The sequence below is a fragment of the Coregonus lavaretus genome (genome assembly GCF_964263955.1).
Source record: "Coregonus lavaretus genome assembly, chromosome: 29".
NCBI classification, from domain to species: domain Eukaryota; kingdom Metazoa; phylum Chordata; class Actinopteri; order Salmoniformes; family Salmonidae; genus Coregonus; species Coregonus lavaretus.
The window spans coordinates 36,124,404-36,146,889 of NC_140016.1; the positions used below are offsets into that span (position 1 = coordinate 36,124,404).

General features: G+C 43.3%; 1 protein-coding gene across 1 annotated transcript in view; it reads right to left on the bottom strand.

Moving 5' to 3' along the window:
• The window catches only part of diaph2 (diaphanous-related formin 2), a 643,868-nt gene that overhangs the window by 581,389 nt on the left and 39,993 nt on the right, over positions 1-22,486 (bottom strand). Inside the window, exons 5-6 of the mRNA XM_084147077.1 lie at positions 14,365-14,469; positions 7,400-7,420 (exon numbers count right to left, since the gene is read on the bottom strand). Coding sequence (XP_084003203.1) covers positions 7,400-7,420; positions 14,365-14,469 — 126 coding nt within the window. The remainder of the gene's footprint in view (positions 1-7,399; positions 7,421-14,364; positions 14,470-22,486) is intronic.

The following is a 22,486-nucleotide window of genomic DNA, read 5'->3' on the forward strand; positions in this document are numbered from 1 at the left end:
GTTTGCAAATGTATTATAAAATAAGAAACAGAAAAAACTTATTTACATAAGAATTCAGACCCTTTGCTATGAGACTCGAAATTGAGCTCAGGTGCATCCTGTTTCCATTCATCATCCTTGAGATGTTTCGATAACTTGATTGGAGTCCACCTGTGATACATTTAATTGATTGTACATAATTTGGAAAGGCACACATCTGTCTATATAAGGTCCCACAGTTGACAGTGAATGTCAGAGCAAAAACCAAGCCATGAGGTCGAAGCAATTGTCCGTAGAACTCCGAGACAGGATTGTGTCGAGGCACAGATCTGGGGAAGGGTACCAAAAATGTTTTGCATCATTGAAGGTCACCAAGAACACAGTGGCCTCCATCATTCTTAAATGGAAGAAGTTTGGAACCACCAAGACTCTTCCTAGAGCTGGCCACCCGGGCCAATAACAGGGAGGAGACCAAGAACCCGATGGTCACTCTGACAGAGCTCCAGAGTTCCTCTGTGGAGATGGGAGAACCTTCCAGAAGGACAACCATCTCTGCAGGTCTTTATGGTAGAGTGGCAAGACGGAAGTTACTCCTCATTAAAAGCCACATGACAGCCAGCTTGGAGTTTGCCAAAAGGCACCTAAAGGACTCTCAGACCATGAGAAACAAGATTCTCTGGTCTGATAAAAACAAGATTGAACTCTATGGCCTGAATGCCAAGCGTCACGTCTGGAGGAAACCTGGCACCATCCCTACGGTGAAGCATGGTGGTGGCAGCATCATGCTGTGGGGATGTTTTTCAGCGGAAGGGACTGGGAGAATAGTCAGGATAGAGGGAAAGATGAACGGAGCAAAGTACAGAGAGATCCTTGATGATAACCTGCTCCAGAGTGCTCAGGACCTCAGACTGGGGCGAAGGTTCACCTTCCAACAGGACAACGACCCTAAGCACACAGCCAAGACAACGCAGGATTGACTTCGGGACAAGTCTCTGAATGTCCTTGAGTGGCCCAGCCAGAGCCCGGACTTGAACCCAATCGAACATCTCTGGAGAGACCTGAAAATAGCTGTGCAAAGACGCTCCCCATCCAACCTGACAGAGCTTGAGAGGGTCTGCAGAGAAGAATGGGAGAAACTCCCCAAATGCAGGTGTGCCAAACTTGTAGCGTCATACCCAAGAATACTCAAGGCTGTAATCGCTGCCAAAGGCACTTCAACAAAGTACTGAGTAAAGGGTCTGAATTCTTATGTAAATGTTATATTTCCGTTTTTTATTTTTAAAACATTAGCTAAAATTTCTAAAAACCTGTTTTTGCTTTGTCATTATGGGGTATTGTGTTTAGATTGATGAGGGAAAAAAACAATTTAATCAATTTTAGAATAAGGCTGTAACGTAACAAAATGTGGAAAAAGTCAAGGGGTCTGAATACTTTTTGAATGCACTGTACATTGGAAGTATAAATAGGCATTTAATTATTTGGTTTTTGTTTGGTTGAAACATCCAACTTGGAGTAAAAGAATAGCTACAATGCCATGTAGACAAGAGAGGAAGTTAATAAATAGCATGTCTCGTCAAGAGGCAGAAATGCAAACTCTTGCACAATGCTGCTTAATTCAATTCATGAGCACTATATTTAAATCCCTTTGCTCTCTCAAAACCAACATGCTGCCGAATTCCGACAGACTCAACAGACGTATAATAATCCTAGAAAAGGTCTCCGAATTGTATAAAGTATGAATCAATCAGATCTACACTTGACATTTCTGAATTAGAGTTGGACTGAAAGACATTAAAATTGTATGCAAAAAGGTGTCTGGGTACCAAGTTTCGATATTGAAGTATTAATAAAGGGCTCGGGGGAAGAGCGAGGGGACAAATGAAAATTAATATTGTTTTACTGTCAATCCGTGCTGAGCCCTGGGAAACTTGAATATGACTGATGGCCTAGCGCACAACACAAACAACACCACTGATCTACAGACTCAATATAGGCCTAATGGAGCTGCATTGCTGACGTTATAGCAGGGAATCATAGGCTTATAGACAGTACAATATGGCTTGAAGAAGATAGATGTGTTCTTAGTAATGACTGAAATGAGAGAAAGCAAGTCTTGATCCCATTAGACTGTCCCCTGACACTTTGTGAGTAGATGAATGTAAATCATGAAAATATCACCTCAACAGGTAAAATATGAAACGTAAAAGTAATATACAGTGCATTCAGAAAGCATTCAGACCCCTTGACTTTTTCCACATTTTGTTACGTTACAGCCTTACTCTAAAATTGATTAAAATATTTTTTCCCCTCATCAACCTACACACAATACCCCATAATGACAAAGCGAAAACAGGTTTTAGAAATGTTAGCAAATGTATTATAAAATAAAAAACAGAAATACCAGTTGAGAAGTGCATGTCAGAGCAAAAACCAAGCCATGAGGTCGAAGGAACTGTCCGCAGAGCTCCGACACAGGATTGTGTCAAGGCACAGATCTGGGGAAGGGTACCAAAAAATGTCTGCAGCATTGGAGGTTCCCAAGAACACAGTGGCCTCCATCATTCTTAAATGGAAGAAGTTTGGAACCACCAAGACTCTTCCTAGAGCTGGCCGCCCGGCCAAACTGAACAATCGGGGGAGAATGGCCTTGGTCAGGGAGGTGACCAAGAACTCGATCGTCACTCCGACAGAGCTTCTCTGTGGAGATGGGAGAACCTTCAAGAAGGACAACCATCTCTGCAGCACTCCACCAATCAGGCCTTTATGGTAGAGTGGCCAGATGGAAGCCACTCCAAAAGGCACCTAAAGGACCCTCAGACCATGAGAAACAAGATTCTCTGGTCTGATTAAACCAATATATAACTATTTGGCCTGAATGCCCAGCGTCACGTCTGGAGGAAACCTGGCACCATCTCTACGGTGAAGCATGGTGGGGATTCTGTGGGGATGTTTTTCAGCGGCAGGGAATGGGGGACTAGTCAGGATCGATGAAAGATGAACAGAGCAAAGTACTGAGAGATCCTTGATGAAAACCTGCTCAACAGCGCTCAGGACCTCAGACTGGGCGAAGGTTCACCATCCAACAGGACAACGACCCTAAGCATACAGCCAAGACAATGCAGGAGTGGCTTTGGGACAAGTCTCTGAATGTCCTTGAGTGGCCCAGCCAGAGCCCGGACTTGAACCAGATCTAACATCTCTGGAGAGACCTGAAAATAGCTGTGCAGTGATGCACCCCATCCAACCTGACAGAGCTTGAGAGGATCTGCAGAGAGGAATGGGAGAAACTCCCCAAATACAGGTGTGCTAAGCTTGTAGCGTCATACCCAAGAAGCCTCAAGGCTGTAATCGCTGCCAAAGGTGCTTCAACAAAGTACTGAGTAAAGGGTCTGAATACTTATGTAAATGTGATATTTCAGTTTTTTATTTGTTATAAATGTGCAAAATGCTATAAAAAACGGTTTTTGCTTTACCATTATGGGGTATTGTGTGTAGATTGATGAGGAGAAAAAACAATGAATAAGGCTGTAACAAATCAAAATTTGGAAAAAGTGAAGGGGTCTGAATACTTTCCGAATGCACTGTATCTCCCATGTAATCAACTGCATTCATCTCTAAGACATCAATGTGTTTCAGTCATGGGAAAAACAATGGTTTGATACTGCCCAAAATCTACAAACTTTACATGTCATTCCAATCAAGTCGCCACAAAGATACTGTCTCACAACACATTTAAAAGCGATAATCTAAATATTAAACTGGAGTCCATACTGAACACTAGCCAGGGGCAAGCGGGGACACTCGCCGTTGATTCAGTTCTTCATTGCTAGTCTTTCAAGGTCCACACACAGTTTAATAGCCTATTTGAAACTAAAATAAGTATTTTCAGACATGTGGGGCTTGGAAGGAAGAGGCGATAAGGGAGGGTGGCCTTGGTTTCATTCAGATTTTGTTATTACAAAAGGCCCTCCAAAAACCATTGCTGCTGGTAGCGAGGAAGGGTAGCGAGTGAAAGAAGTGGTGGCAGTTGATGCTCCCTCTAACTCTGTCTCTACAGCCATCCATCCCTCCCTCAATCCATCGAGGCCTTAAACACAATGAGCAGGAGTGCATCAGGTGACGAAAAGCCTTGGAGGGCGTGCCGCGCTTGATATGGCATTGGCCAATGAAATGAGCGGAACAGGCAAAACAAATGCCAAGGTTATTGATTTGCCTGGGAATACAACCTTCCTCTGGAATACACAGAAACAAAGAGGCGGAATCGGGAGAGAAACATAAAATCTCAGCTTAAATGAGAATAGTTTTAAGTGCCTCTCCTCAAACATTGGAACAAAAGACGCTAGAAAGCATTGGCAATGAAATGTTAGGCATTCTCTTGTATAATACACTAATACACTCAAGCCAATGCCAATCATTAGAATATCCTTTATGAAATATGTTTTATGTCCTGTTCTTCCTATATTTGTTGAATGTCCTTCTCCTCCTTGTGAATACTGTAGAAGCTCTACTTTCGGGGGAAAATGAACTACTCCCTCCAATCACTTCAATGCTCTATTCTGTCACTAAACTGTTCTAGCGCTCCTTGGGGAGGCCTTGTCAGCCGATACATGCTTTCACACCACTAAAAGAATTCATCCTTAAAAACAGGTCTCAGCGATTTTATACAAGTGAAGCGGTTAGGCCTGCTTCCCCAGGGGTGAGCCAGATGTAATTCATGTTTTTAAACAACAAGCTTTGTCCATTACTCTGGCAGACAAAAAAAACATGATTCTCTGAAATGGACCCAGTCAGCCATTACCAATCCAACAGACTCCTCCAGTCCCCGAGGTCTGAGATGTTTTAGGCTCCCTCCACCCCCATTTCTCCCCATATCTCACTCCTTGACATATTGTAGGCTGACCAGTATGTTACCTTGGAAACGGGCTCGGTCTCAGGGACCGCTGATCATATGGATATCGCTCTCCTCCAGTTGATCAGATCAGCTCCTAAAGGGCAGGGCATGTAACCCCTTAAAACCAAACTCTCTGGAAACAGCAGTACAGGGGGCTTCAAGAGCTGCATTCCAGCTGGGGCTAACCCTGCTCCTGCCTGTGTGTAACTGGTGGTTTATTGAAGTGCCAAGGCAGCTCGCACTAACGCACCACAGGACCCATTGAAACACTGTTGTTCCAAGCGTGGCGGTTGAGTTGTGATGTAAATCATCCTTATTTTAAAAAGGGACGACCTATGAAGTCATCAAGCTGGTCGATAGACTTCAGAACTGTCTGTCTATCTATCTGCCTGTCTATTTACCAGTCTGGTTTGCCTGCAGGAAACTTGGCAGTCAGCTACTTTGTGGTCCTCATCTTCCCCCGCTAGCTCGATCAACAAGGTGTAAAGGCAGATGAGACACACTCAGCAGTAGGGGAGGTGAATGTGGACACACTGGCCAGACTGAATTAGAGCCAATTCACACCGCCCGCTCACCCGCCTCCCCTCGCGCCCCTACTTGGGGAAAGTGCCAGAGAGATTTCATGGCTGAGACAGAGGAATAAGTGTTGCAGGCTCCCTACAGACCCCATAGTACCTTCAGTTCCCCCAGCCCCCCCCCCCCGCCCCCCAACTACCCCCCGACTGCACAAGAATCCCTTGGAGGCGCCGCACTGACAACGTGAAAATGGGAATCTTCCAGCCCAAGCCAAAGCTACCCGTAGCCACACCAGGCTAACCGAGCTAAACGCCTCTCTTGACTGGTTCTTTAGGTTCTGAGTGGAGCTTTTAGACTCTTCAGACTGACAGCTCCCTGCTTCTTCAGTGTTAGCTCCGTGTTATCCTGCTCCACGGGGCACTGATGTGAGTCTGACTGAGGGAGAGGTTAGAGGTCAGAGACGTTGGGGGAAATGTTACTAGCGCCCTCAGATTTTTGAGAAACTTCTTCAAAGTGTGAGCTGTCGGAGTGGCACACTGAGACAGTTCAAAACTTCAAACTAGGCCTCTGCTGCTCTCGGATCAACAGTCTTCGTACACCTCTATCACAACCTATTTCCTGCATACAATGAACCCTGTTCCTGCTAATCAAGACGACACATTTCGGTTCCTGACAACGTCTTAAAAAAATCTACTTTTGCAACAGATATAACCTGGCACAAAAGAACAGTTTGGCAAAGAATCGACACAAAAAACGTCTGTCTTTAGAGCGAGTCAAAATACAAGAAGGTTTGTCTGGGCCCATCAGTAGAGCACAGACCAGGTCTTCTTCATCCAAAATGGCACCCTACTCACTAGGTAGTGCACTAGATTTAACCAGGGCCCATAGGGGTCTCAAAAGCACTACATAGGGTAAATGGTGTCAGCTCAGGTCACAGTGTACTGGTTGGTTTACCTTGTCCTCGTTCCCTCTAAGCCTCTGGGCCTCCTTAATCCTGAAGGAGGCTTATGAAAGCAATAAAACGCCATTAAAGGTGACAATTTACACTACCAAAAAGCAATAAGAGAGCTTTTTTCCCAAAAGCCCTGCTCCAGAAAACAGGAATGCCTTCTCACAATAGGCAATAGGGCTTTACTTTGTGAGAAATTGCCAGAGCAGATCTGCAATTACCGTATTACAGTGGTGGAGAAATGAAGAAACTTCAGCAGCCCCTTGGACAGTGTATATTTCTAAAGATTATTAGGGTTGTTTGCAAGCTAGTGGGGGAGAAAAAAGTGACAGCAACAACACAAACAACGGCGTACATTTCTGAGAAAGAGGAGACATGCCTTAATGTTGTGGGATTGAGACAGGGGGTGTTGACAACAAATGCAGATGTATTGCGGCGAATACACCGCCGCTAAATTAAACTTTTCTGGAAGGTTGAGGAATAATGCACTCAATATATTTTCCACTGTTCAATCAGCGAACGCATTGCGTGTGTGTGTGTCTATGTGTAATGCAATCTAATTAAGTGATCGTTTCTCTCAGTGTGCTGTCTCAAGGAAAGAATGAACACAATGAAAGCCATTTAGATGCAAAACGTTCCAAAAAACAGATTAGATTGCAGATTATTATTATTTGCCTAAAAGCTATTGCTCATCCCTGGTATTACAATATTTAAATGCTAATATGGGTTAGTCTGCAATCCATTTCAAAAAGGGAAACAGCTTAGACCAACAAAAGGGCCCCCAGTTCATTTGCAAGGCTGTACAATTTAGAAATCCCTCATTTGAAAAGTGTTTGAATTTGCATGCAAGAATTGTGTCAACAATTTATAGCCTTTCCAAATCACAGCCTATTAGCGATATCAATTCTGCAAAAAATATGTAAGCCATAAAAAAGATGACCTTACTTGTAGATTCGGGGACAAACTGACTAGAATTTAATATTTTTTAAAGGGAAAGGAGAAGAGAGGGGAGGGAGGAGAGGAACACGACTCATAAAGCGTAATAATATAAAGGGCGTACTTACCGTGACTTTGCTCCCAGTGATCTGCATGCAGCGGTCAGCGGAGAGGAGTTAATGTGCAAAAAGACAACAAACGGCACAATCATTAGTAGGCCAAGAATTTCCTCTCAAATATAAGAGGTATCAAGCGCACCTTATTCTGACATTACATAGGCTACACACTGCGCTCACATGGCTACATACACTACTAAACACTTATAGGGTAACATAGCTGTACTAAAAGTTGAGGGTGCATCATGGTAAGACATTGTCTGTTCGTTTGGCAGCCATTTTGAAACAATATGGAGGATCCTGTTCACTTGCCCTCTATGTGAGTTGGTTCCTATTTTAATAATTTTCATATTTTGGGACTGTAATTTAATATTTGTGTACTTTAATTAGCCTGTACAGGATCTCAATGTTAATGACACTATAATATAATATTAAAAGAGACAGTTCAAATGATCTGTATCATGATGATTTGACAAACATTTTCAGATCAGTTTACTCAGTTTGTTCACAGTCCAACAAACTGTCATTTCGGAAAACATCAAAATTTGACACAAATCCAATTGTCTTTGCGCTTGATTGATTTCCCATGGAATTAACCCCTAAAATGCCCGTTTTCCCACAAGTGAAACAAACAGGTTGCTCTCATTTCCCAAAGGCCAAAATCAATCAGCTGCCATCTGTGCTTGACTTCAGGTGTCAGATTTAGCGACGCCACGTAGCACCTTGGAGCTCATGCAGTCAGCATGATTTCTGGAGTTTAACCTTGTTATCTATCAATAGTGGCGGGCAGTGGGGAGCGTTTTCTCTATTACGGCAGCGTGTCTCGCAGTGGGAGGGTGTCTGTCAGCCTTGTAAATGTATTCTAATCTGCGGCTGAGCACACCCCTCTCTCTCTCTCTCTCCCTCGTCCGCCAGCTGCACTCCGAGAAGCACCGTGCAGTGTACACTGATCACAGGAAGTTACAAAGTCACTGCACATCAAGACAGCGAAGACATACTCTCTCTCCATCGCTTGATCTCTCTCTCTCTCTGCCACTCATTCCATCTCTCTCTCTCTCAATCACTCGCTCTATCACACTTTCTGTCTTCTCTGCATTCCTTCACTCACTCTCTCGCTCCCTTCTTTCTCTTTCTTCCTCCCTGGCTCTCTGTAGTCGACCGTAATTCCCTCGCTCTCATTCTTTCTCTCGCTCTCTTTATCAAATCTGTCTCCCTCACTCGGTCTCCCTCTCCCACTCTCCCTTTTGACGCTCGGCTTCCCTCTCCTCTATCAGAGTTTATGGCGGCAATAAAGTCAGTTTTAACTGTGTTGCCGCTTGATCATGTGCACTGTGCTTTACACCATAAATCCACATTTCCCCAGTCGTCCTCTGATGAATCTAGCGTATCATTGTCTAACTTTGAGGATATCTTCACACGGTCTGGTTATTACCGGGAGAATCAGGACCTTGAATCACATAGAGGTGAGTGACTACTGTCTCCAGCATTGTTCTGGTGTTGTTTTAGTGTTGATAAGACTACATGGTGAGAACATTAAAACATGTTTCTCTTCTGACTTATTGTTTTGGCGGCTTGACCAAAAAGATCAGACATTATCTTGAAAAACCCATCCCTTTCCCCACGCAAGGTAACACCTCATTCTCGCTAAAACCGTGACAGAATTCCTGTAAATTCTAAGAGAAAAAATCAACCTAAAGGTAGTCCTAATAATAATTGGACTAATGCTTGGTTATTGTTGGATGTTTGTATGCTAATGAGCATATCTAGTGCTCCATTATAGAACAACTCCCTAGTAAACAAACTTCTGAGGGAAATGTCATCTTATCAACAGCGGTGGCATTTATTGATATTCTCCCCTTACTATCATTACCATTAGCATCATTTCTCATATGGTGTGGGGAAAATAAAGTTATATATTCATTAGAGCAGATAACAGTGTGACATGAGAAGAATAACAAGGCCTTGATTCTCTGACGAACTGTCAGGCTTCACTGCGAGAACGGGGTGGCACATTGGTGATTGGTCAAATCTCTTTGAAAAAACAGGATGTTTATGTGTGGCACATTGGTAATTGGTCTAATTACTCTTTGAAATACCAGGATGTTGATGGGGCACGTTGATAATTGGTCAAATCCCTTTTAAATACCAGAATGTTAATTTCAAATTGTGTTAGTACAAAGGCAGCAAAATGGCTGCTCAAAACATTTGACTAGTTGCCCCTCAAGACCCGGCCATCACACTCATCCTCATCGTATCATGAACATTTGAATTGGAACAGGGAAATCATTTGCAAGGGGAGAGAGAAGCAAAGGTTTTTCCATCCCACTGCTAAGAAAAGCTAAATGATTGCGTTAGTGTGAAAGGCATGCATTTGGCACATTTAATGACACTGGCATACATTTGTCAGAAAGAAGTTAAGAGAGAACAAACGTGAAAAGAGAGAAAAAAAAGTGCCTCATGCAAAGTTAATGGCAAAGGACATCCAAACTTGCTGCAACAGCCATGCTGGATTTCATTGTACAGAGCTCATATTCAAATAAACAATATTACAAATCCTCTCCTTTGAAAATGCATTGTGTGCATCCCACATGGCACCCTATTTCCTATGGAGTACACTAGACTCCTATGGGCCCTGGTGCCATTTGGGACACAGACAATCTGTGTTTTGTGTTGGGGGTTAACTTGAAAGGCTCCCATAGAGGCACACTGGTAGTATATGGGAAGAGTTCTCAATCTTGCTCGGTGTTAAACTAGAGCGGTGGTAAAACATGAAGGAGCCATGTTTGGAGAGAATACACAAACTAATAATCAGCCCCACGCTCCCATTAGCTAACTAGTATTATTTAGGCTAATAGCTGCAGGGAAATATAATACAGTATATTAACTTTTCATAGTAGAATTATAAAAACAATATATTGGATGAATAGATTTGGGGAATAAATCATTATGACATTATCCAGAACAATAAAGGATAATAACTCTAAATCTCTCTATATAGAAACACAAAAAGGATCTCAAAAAAGGGTTTATTCGATTTGGTAGCTAAATCTAAAATGGTGATCCCCTTCCTACACTAGTCCTCAGGTCTGTTGAGACTGACAGTCAAGTAGAAAAGGCCAAGGATGTTGGGGACACGTTTGTCGCTCCACTCCTGTTTGTACTTTAAACCTCCATTCCCAATGTAATCTGGTCCACATTCTGTGCATTGACTTATAATAAAAATAATAATAATATGCCATTTAGCAGACGCTTTTATCCAAAGCGACTTACAGTCATGCGTGCATACATTTTTGTGTATGGGTGGTCCCGGGGATCGAACCCACTACCTTGGCGTTACAAGCGCCGTGCTCTACCAGTTGAGCTACAGAGGACCAGGACTTACAACTTCATGTAGATGGATTTTAGGTATTGAGGGAGAGCTGATGGAATTCCCTATTGCCTTCTCAAATGAACCCTTTCTTCTCCGTCTTTACATAGGGAACAAGCTACAATGTAGATAGTAAACAGACAGGTCCCGTTCTTTTGATGACATTCTCTTTTTGCCATTCTACTTTATATATTTCTATGATCTCTATTAGTTGGGAGCAATGATCCAGTCCAGAACAGAAAGACACACTGGAAAGAGGTGACTTGGTGTGTGAGTGAGTGCACGTTATTAGTCAATTTTCCTGCAAACGGAAAACTCCCTTGAAAGCAATCAGGCATACAAAGAACATCCTAAAAACGGTGATTCTATAGGACGGCAATCATCGTTGGTAGAGGAAGAGAACACACAAAGATTTAATTAAGGCACATATTAGTTGTGAAAACACCCCACCATAAGATCCCAAAAATTAACCCCAAAACTAAATGCAATGCAGATATGGTCAGACCATACCATGGTAATATCAAATCTAGTACCATGTCTCAATTTCCCTCTACCACGTGTCAATTGATTGTCAATTACGGATTATTAGTAGTGAGCAAGTAGTTAAATCAATAAAAAATAATGTTTTTTTTAATCTGCCTTAGTCTTTCAAATATGAACAAAAACCATCCTTGAAAAGACACCCAATCACACTGCGCTCACCGAAACATATTCATCCCAAATGGCAACCCTATTCCTTATATAGTGCACTACTTTTGACCACGGCCCATAGGCCTCTTGTGAAAACTAGAGCACTAGATATGGCAAAGGGTGCCATTTGGGACATAGCCTAGCCTACCCCATACTCTTCACCTACAGGAGTCTAATTGGCCAGGGTAATCCTATGTCTTCCTTATTTATGGCTGGTTTGGGTTTCTAACAGGGGAAGGGGATTTGCTCTGCCATGATGCAGACAGGCACTTATCACACAGAAACAGATCTGTCCCCTGGACGGCTAAGCTCTCCTACCCTGTCATAGTGGTGTAGGTCGGTGTGTGTGTGTGTGTGTGTGTGTGTGTGTGTGTGTGTGTGTGTGTGTGTGTGTGTGTGTGTGTGTGTGTGTGTGTGTGTGTGTGTGAAAGTGTGTGTGTGTGTGTGAAAGTGTGTACACGCATGTGTCTGTCTCTATATTCTATTCTGAAATCCATCCAATGGGATCCCACCTTCAGGGCCTATAGAATGTGAGGGGTAGAGAGGACGCTGAAAGACAGCCGAGTCCTACTCCCTTTCACCCAGACAGAGGATACTGTTCATTTGAATAATATAGCAGTGCTCACAAAGCATAATGGGCCCTGTGAAGAATTCAATCATCTCTGAGCATCATCATCATTATTAATAATGCCAGTTAATTACCATAACAATGAGAGGGGTAATAAATGATCATGTCAAAGGCCGGCGAGTGACTTAGACAGGAGAAAAAAATCACTTTTCCATTTGTGTTGATGGGAGTCTATTAGTATACAGTGAGGGAAAAAAGTATTTGATCCCCTGCTGAATTTGTACGTTTGCCCACTGACAAAGACATGATCAGTCTATAATTTTATTGGTAGGTTTATTTGAACAGTGAGAGACAGAATAACAACAAAAAATCCCTGAAAAACGCATGTCAAAAATGTTATAAATTGATTTGTATTTTAATGAGGGAAATAAGCATTTGACCCCTCTGCAAAACATGACTTAGTACTTGGTGGCAAAACCCTTGTTGGCAATCACAGAGGTCAGACATTTCTTGTAGTTGGCCACCAGGTTTGCACACATCTCAGGAGGGATTTTGTCCCACTCCTCTTTGCAGATCTTCTCCAAGTCATTAAGGTTTCGAGGCTGACGTTTGGCAACTCGAACCTTCAGCTGCCTCCAATAATTATCTATGGGATTAAGGTCTGGAGACTGGCTAGGCCACTCCAGGACCTTAATATGCTTCTTCTTGAGCCACTCCTTTGTTGCCTTGGCCGTGTGTTTTGGGTCATTGTCATGCTGGAATACCCATTCACGACCCATTTTCAATGCCCTGGCTGAGGGAAGGAGGTTCTCACCCAAGATTTGACGGTACATGGCCCCGTCCATCGTCCCTTTGATGCGGTGAAGTTGTCCTGTCCCCTTAGCAGAAAAACACCCCCAAAGCATAATATTTCCACCTCCATATTTGACGGTGGGGATGGTGTTCTTGGGGTCATAGACAGCATTCCTCCTCCTCCAAACACGGCGAGTTGAGTTGATGCCAAAGAGCTCCATTTTGGTCTAATCTGACCACAACACTTCCACCCAGTTCTCCGCTGAATCATTCAGATGTTCATTGGCAAACTTCAGATGGGCCTGTATATGTGCTTTCTTGAGCAGGGGGACCTTGCGGGCACTGCAGTATTTCAGTCCTTCACGGCGTAGTGTGTTACCAATTGTTTTCTTGGTTACTATGGTCCCAGCTGCCTTGAGATCATTGACAAGATCCTCCCGTGTAGTTCTGGGCTAATTCCTCACCGTTCTCATGATCATTGCAACTCCACGAGGTGAGATCTTGCATGGAGCCCCAGGCCGAGGGAGATTGATAGTTCTTTTGTGTTTCTTCCATTTGCGAATAATCGCACCAACTGTTGTCACCTTCTCACCAAGCTGCTTGGTGATGGTCATGTAGCCCATTCCAGCCTTGTGTAGGTCTACAATCTTGTCCCTGACATCCTTGGAGAACTCTTTGGTCTTGGCCATGGTGGAGAGTTTGGAATCTGATTGATTGCTTCTGTGGACAGGTGTCTTTTATACAGGTAACAAGCTAAGATTAGGAGCACTCCTTTAAGAGTGTGCTCCTAATCTCAGCTCGTTACCTGTATAAAAGACACCTGGGAGCCAGAAATCTTTCTGATTGAGAGGGGGTCAAATACTTATTTCCCTCATTAAAATGCAAATCAATTTATAACATTTTTGACATGCGTTTTTCTAGATTTCTTTGTTGTTATTCTGTCTCTCACTGTTCACTAAACCTACCATTAAAATTATAGACTGATAATTTCTTTGTCAGTGGGCAAACTTACAAAATCAGCAGGGGATCAAATACTTTTATCCCTCACTGTATGTGAGTCTACCCTTAAACTTCATAAAGTGAATTCACCTTATAACCCTGGGATTACCCCCCTTAAAATGTTATTGGTTTAGATTGTTGAAAGTGTAATGTTTCAAGATTACTCCCCACCGGGACAGGCAATGCGTTCCAAATTCAAATGTAAACTTGTTCCTTCCCCAATATAAAGCAACTGAGAGTTACGGCTTGAGCTACAACAAAAGCGGTTTGATAAGCACTCTGGGAAAAAAAGGTTGAAAAAAATGTAATGGAGGAGGTAATCAGAGATTGGGGGCTCGAGAAAGGAGACAGACGGAGTGAGAGTGTGAATGAGTGGTGGAGAGACACAGAAAGAAAGTAGATAAGGTTAAGATCATTATTCTGTAGTGTCTTGGTAGAGTAGAACGTCATATCTTTCAGCCCACTTACTACTACTACACTGGGTGAGAGTAGCTTAGAAAGCCCATTGGTTGCATTACAGATATAATACAGGAAGCCCATTGCTTTACAAAAAGGACTTACAGATTTGGCGGTGGTGGATATGTACTGGACAACCATCTCTCGCTTGGTACTCAGGTCCTTCCCACGCAGGGGGGCTTTACGCTCCTCGTTCAGGTTCATGTCCTCCTGAGGAAACAAAAAGAGAAAGTGATGACAGATGACTACTACATCAATTATGGTCATTTTAAATCCATTAAGACTCTACCAACTGCACTTAAAGGAAGTCAACACTCTTTACTCAAATGGAAACAGTCAATTATTCTCCCACATACACTAAACAAGGGTATGTTACACTAGGAAAAGGTCACTCTTGGGTGAGGTAAACCGTTATAGCACTTTATGTCCAGATTCTGTACTACAGTTGAGGGTACAGTCCCTCTCTCTCTCTCTTTATAGGCAATGTGACAGACAGGCATAGCAACAGGAGGTAATGAAGACAATCCCACAGCTAGTGACATTAATAACTACCCCTGGAAACAGAAGTGAGGCCGAAGTATGATGCTTCGAGAGACTGTTATACAGCAGAGTGGATATCATACAACACTGCCTGTATAGTGGAAGGGTAAGGTTGATTACCATACAACACTATCATACAACAGTGCCTGGATGGACAATGGCCCATGTCTCTTTAGCTATTATCTTCAGCATACATTCTACTTTTTATTCTGTATCACAAAAAGGCCCTTTCTTGTCAAAGAGATGAGGGGGTTGAGGGAGGTACGCAAGGAGTGAGGGAGGGAGGGAGGGAGGGAAGAGCACTAAAAGCAGGGGAATGACATGATGATGAGGATAGTAGGAGGATGGGATGAGGTTTATTCAGAGCACTCTCAGACAAAGGTATGGACTGAATGGCACAGAAAAACACACGGCTGAAGTCATGTGGCTGAGTGGAGCCGCTGTGAAACCATGCTGCCATCTAGTGGGAGAAAAAGGTATTGTGCATTTTTCTTTTGTTTGCCGACGTTCTGTACACAGTGATTTGGTGGAGCTTCTTTTGCTGTATGGTGGTGGTGTTGGATGTATAGCCTAGAATGTAACATCGAGATAGGTCTCGTCCTAAATGGCACCATATTACCTACCTATATAGTGCACTACTTTTGACCAGAACCCTATGGACCCTTGTCAAAAGTAGTGCACTATGAAGGAAATAGGGTGCCATTTTGGGACACAGCCATAGATAAATCAACTTTATGTTACCTATATGTTCACTGTATGATCTAACATTTGGTGAAGAGATTTACATTCCCATTCCTTCAGTTCAGTTTGTAGGCTACTGACTGGAACAGTATAGTATGTGGCTGTTGAAAGACACTAGGTACAGCATCATGGGTATTTCCATTAAGGGTATCATGACCAATGTCCTCCTCCTCCTCCACCACCTCCTCCCTCTACATTTCCTCCCAATAAATACACCAAGTTGGAAAACCACTAGCTAACATGCTGGTTGGGGCGCACTCATGGCGGGAAACTTTTGGCTGTTTTCTAATGGCGGGAACGGAAGGCTTTTTAATTAATCTCTGAACTCTGCTAATTTGGCCGGTTAATTGGCATTCAATAAACGAGGCAAAACGTGGAGCAGAGAATAAATTGGGGGATGGGGGCCTGAGGGGTACTCGTCAGGGCCAACTGGAAGCGAGAGAGAGGCCTCTGTGTTCTGCCACCCAAAAATGATTAATTATACTATTATTAGTTATATTCTCGCAGGTCCACATGGAAGAATCCCAACATATCCCTGGCAGCAGACTCAGGTAATTGAAACGTTTACACAGGCACCCTACAAACACATGACTGTGTCTGGACTTATCTGACGGTGGTGGAGGCGTGTGTCTGTGTGCACGCATGTGTGTGTTCTTTCATGTTGCCTGACGGTTCTGTCCACCTCTGCTTGGCTGGCCTAACAGCCAAACGGACTGGGCCTCAACCCTGTGTGGCCTGATTCAGCATTCAGAGCCACTACTGTGGGAAACAACGTGAGACTCGGAGGCGTCAGAGAAAATAACTGCCTTGGATACGCCAGAAATCACAAAGCGATGTGGAGAGATGTGCTGCCTATGAACACAGCTTGGGGCTTCCATTGGCTTCCGTTGCCAGGGATGAATGTGGTGCCGCCATATCTGTTGAAAAGATCCAGTACGAGAGAAGTATGTTGAGGAGGAGGAGAGAAAACATTGTTTAATTCATGGAGTTTAGCGGCACATCTTGGCTCTCCTCCTCTGTGGTTTAAGTGCCCGTCTTGTGCAGACAGAGAAAGTGTAACTGCAATGGAGGATCACAGAGGCTGTTATTACGGAGAATGCTGCTCCTGGCAATGAGGCATATAAAGGCTCAAACTAGCCTCATCAGCACAGCACTCTGTAATGGTCACTTTCGCTCACTCAGTCTCTCTCAGTCTCTCGCTCTCTCTCTCACACACACACCAACTCTATCTCTCTCTGTAGTAGTCAGTGACCACTAGGAGGGAGCATCATCTTTTGGACGTATTCCCAGCCAAAGCTGTAGATACGAATCATAAAGAGCTCATAAATCTAAAAACTACAACAGCAGGTGGAGGCATGTTGATGGCAAGAGTTCACAGATTATAAGTCAATTCCAGGTATTCTCTCTCTAGAATAGCTGGAATATGACAGAGAGGCAATATAACAGAGACCCATAGCAATAGGAGGTAATGTCGACAAGCCCACAGGTAGTGACAGTAATAACTACCCCTGGAAACAGAAGAGTGAGGATGGAGTATGATGTATCAATTGGCCCTGGTCAAAAGTAGTACACCATATACAGAATAGGGTGCCATTTGGGATACAGAATGGAAATGATCATCCACAATACAGACAGGTTTATATGATATCCACTCTGCTGTATAACAGAGTGTGATAGGGTGCCATTTGAGAAGCATCCCTTGGAACATTCTGTGCCAACATGTAGAAGAGTGGTTTGACAAATGAGCATAATATCTGTACGCATGTGTGATGCTGCTTAGTGATGGGTATTTTTTTTTTAAATAGATACAGTTACATATTGCAATATTATTTTGGGATGATATTATATCGATTGTTTTATTTTTTTGCTACTGTAGGTAGCATTAGCTAGTGTTAGTCGGCTGTACCGGAGCCAAAACTCCAGTATTTTTCATCCTATAGCTTGTTCTCCATCTTTAAGTAGTGAGCCAACCTGTTTTCAGCACTTTTATTTCCCTGACTGATCAAAACAATTTTCTCATGCTCTCTCTTGTCTCTCTGCAGCAGACATATAGTGAGCCATATGTTTGGAACATCAAATCGCAATAAAATCGCTGTATCGAATCGCAATACATGTAGAATCATAAGAATTGTGAGAATCGCAATACATATCATATCGGCACCTAAGTATAGTGATAATATCATACTGTGAGGTCCCTGGTTATTCCCAGCCCTAATGCTGCTGCCTATGGCTCATCCCCCTCACTGTTTGTCTGCATATAATGTGCTTCGCAGTGGTCGGCCAGGCGAGAGACGGTCGTTCCAATAACAAAGTTCACACATAGACAGACGTGTGGTCCGGAGGGCACGGTCTAGACAAGACAAAGAGTGACCCGTCCGTCTGTCCATTCGTCCGTCCTGGCACGTCCTCGCCGGACATTACAACCCCTTCCCTCTCCCTTCTAGTCATACCCTTGTACAGGATAAATGTGTCTGAATATTAATGGTAGACGGGGCGATGGAGATGATGGGGAAGGGTACAGATTCATAAAGAGGGGGGTTTGCCGCTGGCTAAATGAGGATGTAAACGTGTGTGTCGCATCGTGGCTCGCTGTTTTCCCAGCACGACGTCCCACATTAAGAATTCTGCCACCGCGCCCTCCTCCTCGCCAAAGACGCTCCGCTCCCTCCAATGGGAGATTTCAGAGGATTTACTGCTGTGAATTTATATCAGGGGCTCCAACTACGGGGTCCAGCTGTGCACATCTAGAGAACCCAAGGACGCCGCATAAGACAACACACACTCTCCTTGTGGCAGAGTGGAAGCCACAGCAGCTGTAATGTGGCTCTCAGGCAGGCAGCAGCTACTGGTTTAACATGAACAATACTGTAACACTAACATTAGCACTAGCACAAACACTAACACTCAACGCTACCACTTCCAGGAACACTACACACTACCGTAACACCACCACTACTAACACTAACACAAACACAAACACGACACCCTACAGTACACACTGCCACTACTGTTACACTAACACTACACCCTACAGTACACACTACCACTACTAACACAAACATGACACCCTACAGTACACACTGCCACTACTGTTACACTAACACTACACCCTACACTAACACTCCTCCAGTGGTTTCTTAACAGGCCGGGAGGAGCTCATTTGTACATATCTACCAACCCAGTGCTGCTCTTCTTACCAGAACCTTTTAATGACCTGGCAGTATTACAGGCTACTCTAGCTCTGAGTTGTTGTTTTTTACAGGGAAACATGCAGACTACATGCTGAAGGAATAACACATTTGGATTTGTCCTAGTGGTCAACACACTAACACCCTCATTTGGAACTAGAGTGCTTTAAAGCAGCAGTGCACGCCATGTTATCGATCAATAAGAGCAGGTGGATACGAGGAGATACACAGAGAACAAGCAGCAGCAAACCCTCTGTATTGAGTACCTATGTATTGAGACTAAGATTATGCAGTTTGAATATCATTTGACTTAATTTAGCTACTCCAATTCAAGCTAATACACATAAAGTGTCATATCTTATAATTTCAACATAGACTGCTGGTGGTACTTTAGCTATGAAAATGCTCCGCAATCTATAGATAGGGGCATGTTGGTGCTGGCGGCTTCAAAAGCACGTAAAGGTAATACTTTCATTACTGTAATTAAGCTTTCAGTGAAGGGTCTCGGCGCAACACATTTTCAGCTGCTGAGAAACATGCCTTTCCTGTCACAGAGCAAATGGAAGCTTTAATGTTACAGCGTGGTGAGCACAAACACAGTAATTGAGAGATGAGCTGAGTGACAGTGGATGAGGCGCGCTGATGCCAAAAAAGAACAGAGCGATCGTGATGAAAAAAAAGATGATAAGCAGTATCACTTTGGCTCCCGCAACAATAACCATTGTATGAAAAAAGGGACACAGAGTGACACATACACACACAGAGGCCTATGCAATGAAGCCTGGGTAATTTAGCATTGCGCTTCAAAGAGATGGGCTGAAAGCTTTTTGTTAAATTTTCAATCTGGCATTATAGACAGAAAGCAAGCCGGAGCCAATTTCTATGGAGTAAAAAGCAGGGGTTGCAAAGGAGGTTTGACCTTGGAGATGGGTACGAGTTGAACTTAAAATTCAACATTCAACAAAGTCTGTCATCAACAAGGGGAAAGGCGAGGACTTCCAGTATATCCATATTGAAAATCTTCCAATGTGTTCATCCATAAAGTAATTAATTTTACATAACCTATGGGTTATTAAAGGTCCAAGGTAGCTAATACCTATGAGTCTGGCAAGCAAGACAAGTCTAACAACAAGGCGAACAAACCGTAAAGATGGGGAAAGGTCATGCATCCTTTTCCTCTCCCTTAATCAAGTCAAGCAAAACCCCACAAGGGGGCAATATTGAGCTTTAAACAGAGAGTTCCATGGGAATGCTCATTGACCAACACATCAACCTCCTACTAAGACCATGTCCCACCTTGGATGTGTATGTGGGACCACAGCTACCCTTGCCTACATTTAAATGTGGGCTCACACCTTGCAACGATAGGACACCATGTAAGTTGCATGTCATGTCTTAGTATAATTACATGTAACTGCACAGTAATTAGAAGTTACAATTATTTCGAATTCAGATATCGTTTTATAATGTAGGCTGTTACTTGTTATTAGTGGAGTAATCTTCTCTCCTCAATGATGAAGATTCACAGCCTGCTGGACTGGCAAGCTAAAGGCTTGACTTCTTCTTACTTGGATATAAACTGTTACTCACACTCAACGGAGACGTGGAAGACACACGACAACAGGTTTAACTGATACGAATTAACGGTTTATTAGCACACTATGCTAGAAAGGGAGGAGCTCGACCATCATGTTAAAGCCATACAAGTGTTACACCATTTTCTACTGAATATCACCGGATATCAGAGAGGCATTTATAGGGCATCTTTACTGATAACAGGAAGTAGTAACACAGTAACCAAACTCTTTGTATCACCCTCGCTATTTTATGGTTGTCTAGTAGTTACCAGTGATGTGTACAGTGGCTTGCGAAAGTATTCACCCACCTTGGCATTTTTCCTATTTTGTTGACTTACAACCTGTAATTAAAATTGATTTTTTGGTGGTTTGTATCATTTGATTTAGACAACATGCCTACCACTTTAAAGATGCAACATAATTTGTATTGTTAAACAAACAAGAAATAAGACAAAAAAACAAAAAACTTGAGCATGCATGACTATTCACCCCCACAAAGTCAATACCTTTTGCAGCAATTACAGCTGCAAGTCTCTTGGGGTATGTCTCTATAAGCTTGGCACATCTAGCCACTGGGATTTTTGCCCATTCTTCAAGGCAAAACTGCTCCAGCACCTTCAAGTTGGATGGGTTCCGCTGGTGTACAGCAATCTTTAGGTCATACCACAGATTATCAGTTGGATTGAGGTCTGGGCTTTGACTAGGCCATTCCAATACATTTAAATGTTTCCCCTTAAACCACTCGAGTGTTGCTTTAGCAGTATGCTTAGGGTCATTGAAGCTCGCATCTACTACAAATCCATGGTGCTTGCCTACGGAGCTGTGAGGGGAACGGCACCTCCTTACCTTCAGGCTCTGATCAGACCCTACACCCAAACGAGGGCACTACGTTCATCCACCTCTGGCCTGCTAGGCCCCCTACCTCTACGGAAGCACAGTTCCCGCACAGCCCAGTCAAAGCTATTCGCTGCTCTGGCACCCCAATGGTGGAACAAGCTCCCCCATGACGCCAGGACAGCGGAGTCACTGACCACCTTCCGGAGACACTTGAAACCCTACCTCTTTAAGGAATACCTGGAATAGTATAACAGTAATCCTTCTACAACCCCCCCTCCCCCAGTGGTGGTTGTCCCACTGGCTATCCTAAGTTGAATGCACCAATTTGTAAGTCGCTCTGGATAAGAGCGTCTGCTAAATGACTTAAATGTAAAATGTAAATGTCATTGTACTGCTGGAAGGTCAACCTCCCACCCAGTCTCAAATCTCTGGAAGACTGAAACAGGTTTCCTTCAAGAATTTCCCTGTATTTAGCGCCATCCATCATTCCTTCAATTCTGACCAGTTTCCCAGTCCCTGCCGATGAAAAATATCCCCACAGGATGATGCTGCCACCACCATGCTTCACTGTGGGGATGGTGTTCTCAGGGTGATGAGAGGTGTTGGGTTTGCGCCAGACATAGCGTTTTCCTTGATGGCCAAAAAGCTTAATTTTAGTCTCACCTGACCAGAGTACCTTCTTCCATATGTTTGGGGAGTCTCCCACATGTCTTTTGGCGAACACCAAACGTGGTTGCTTATTTTTTTCTTTAAGCAATGGCTTTTTTCTATCATCCAGAACGCGAGTCAGTACAGCTGCATCAAAGCTGGGACCGAGAGACTGAAAAACAGCTTCTATCTCAAGGCCATCAGGCCATCAAATAGACATCACAAGAAGGCTTCCACCCGATTACGTACCCTGCACCTTAGAAGCTGCTGCCCCATATACATAGACTTCAAATCACTGGCCACGTTAATAATGGAACACTAGTCACTCTAATAATGTTTACATACTGATATATTGCATTCTATTCTACTGTATTTTAGTCTATGCCACTTCGACATTGCTCATCCTAATATTTTTTATATATTGATATATTCCTTAATTCCATTATTTAACTTTTAGGTTGTGTGTATTGTGTGTATTCTTGTGAATTGTTAGATATACTACACTGTTGGAGATAGAAACACAAGCATTTCACTACACCCGCAATAACATCTGCTAACATGTGTATGTGATAAATAAAATGTGATTTGATTTGATTTTGATTTTAGTTACCGAGTTAAGTGAGAAGTAACGACAGGGTTACACTGATACACTCACTGCTGTCTCTCTCTTTGATCTATATGCTCTCTATGCTAAGC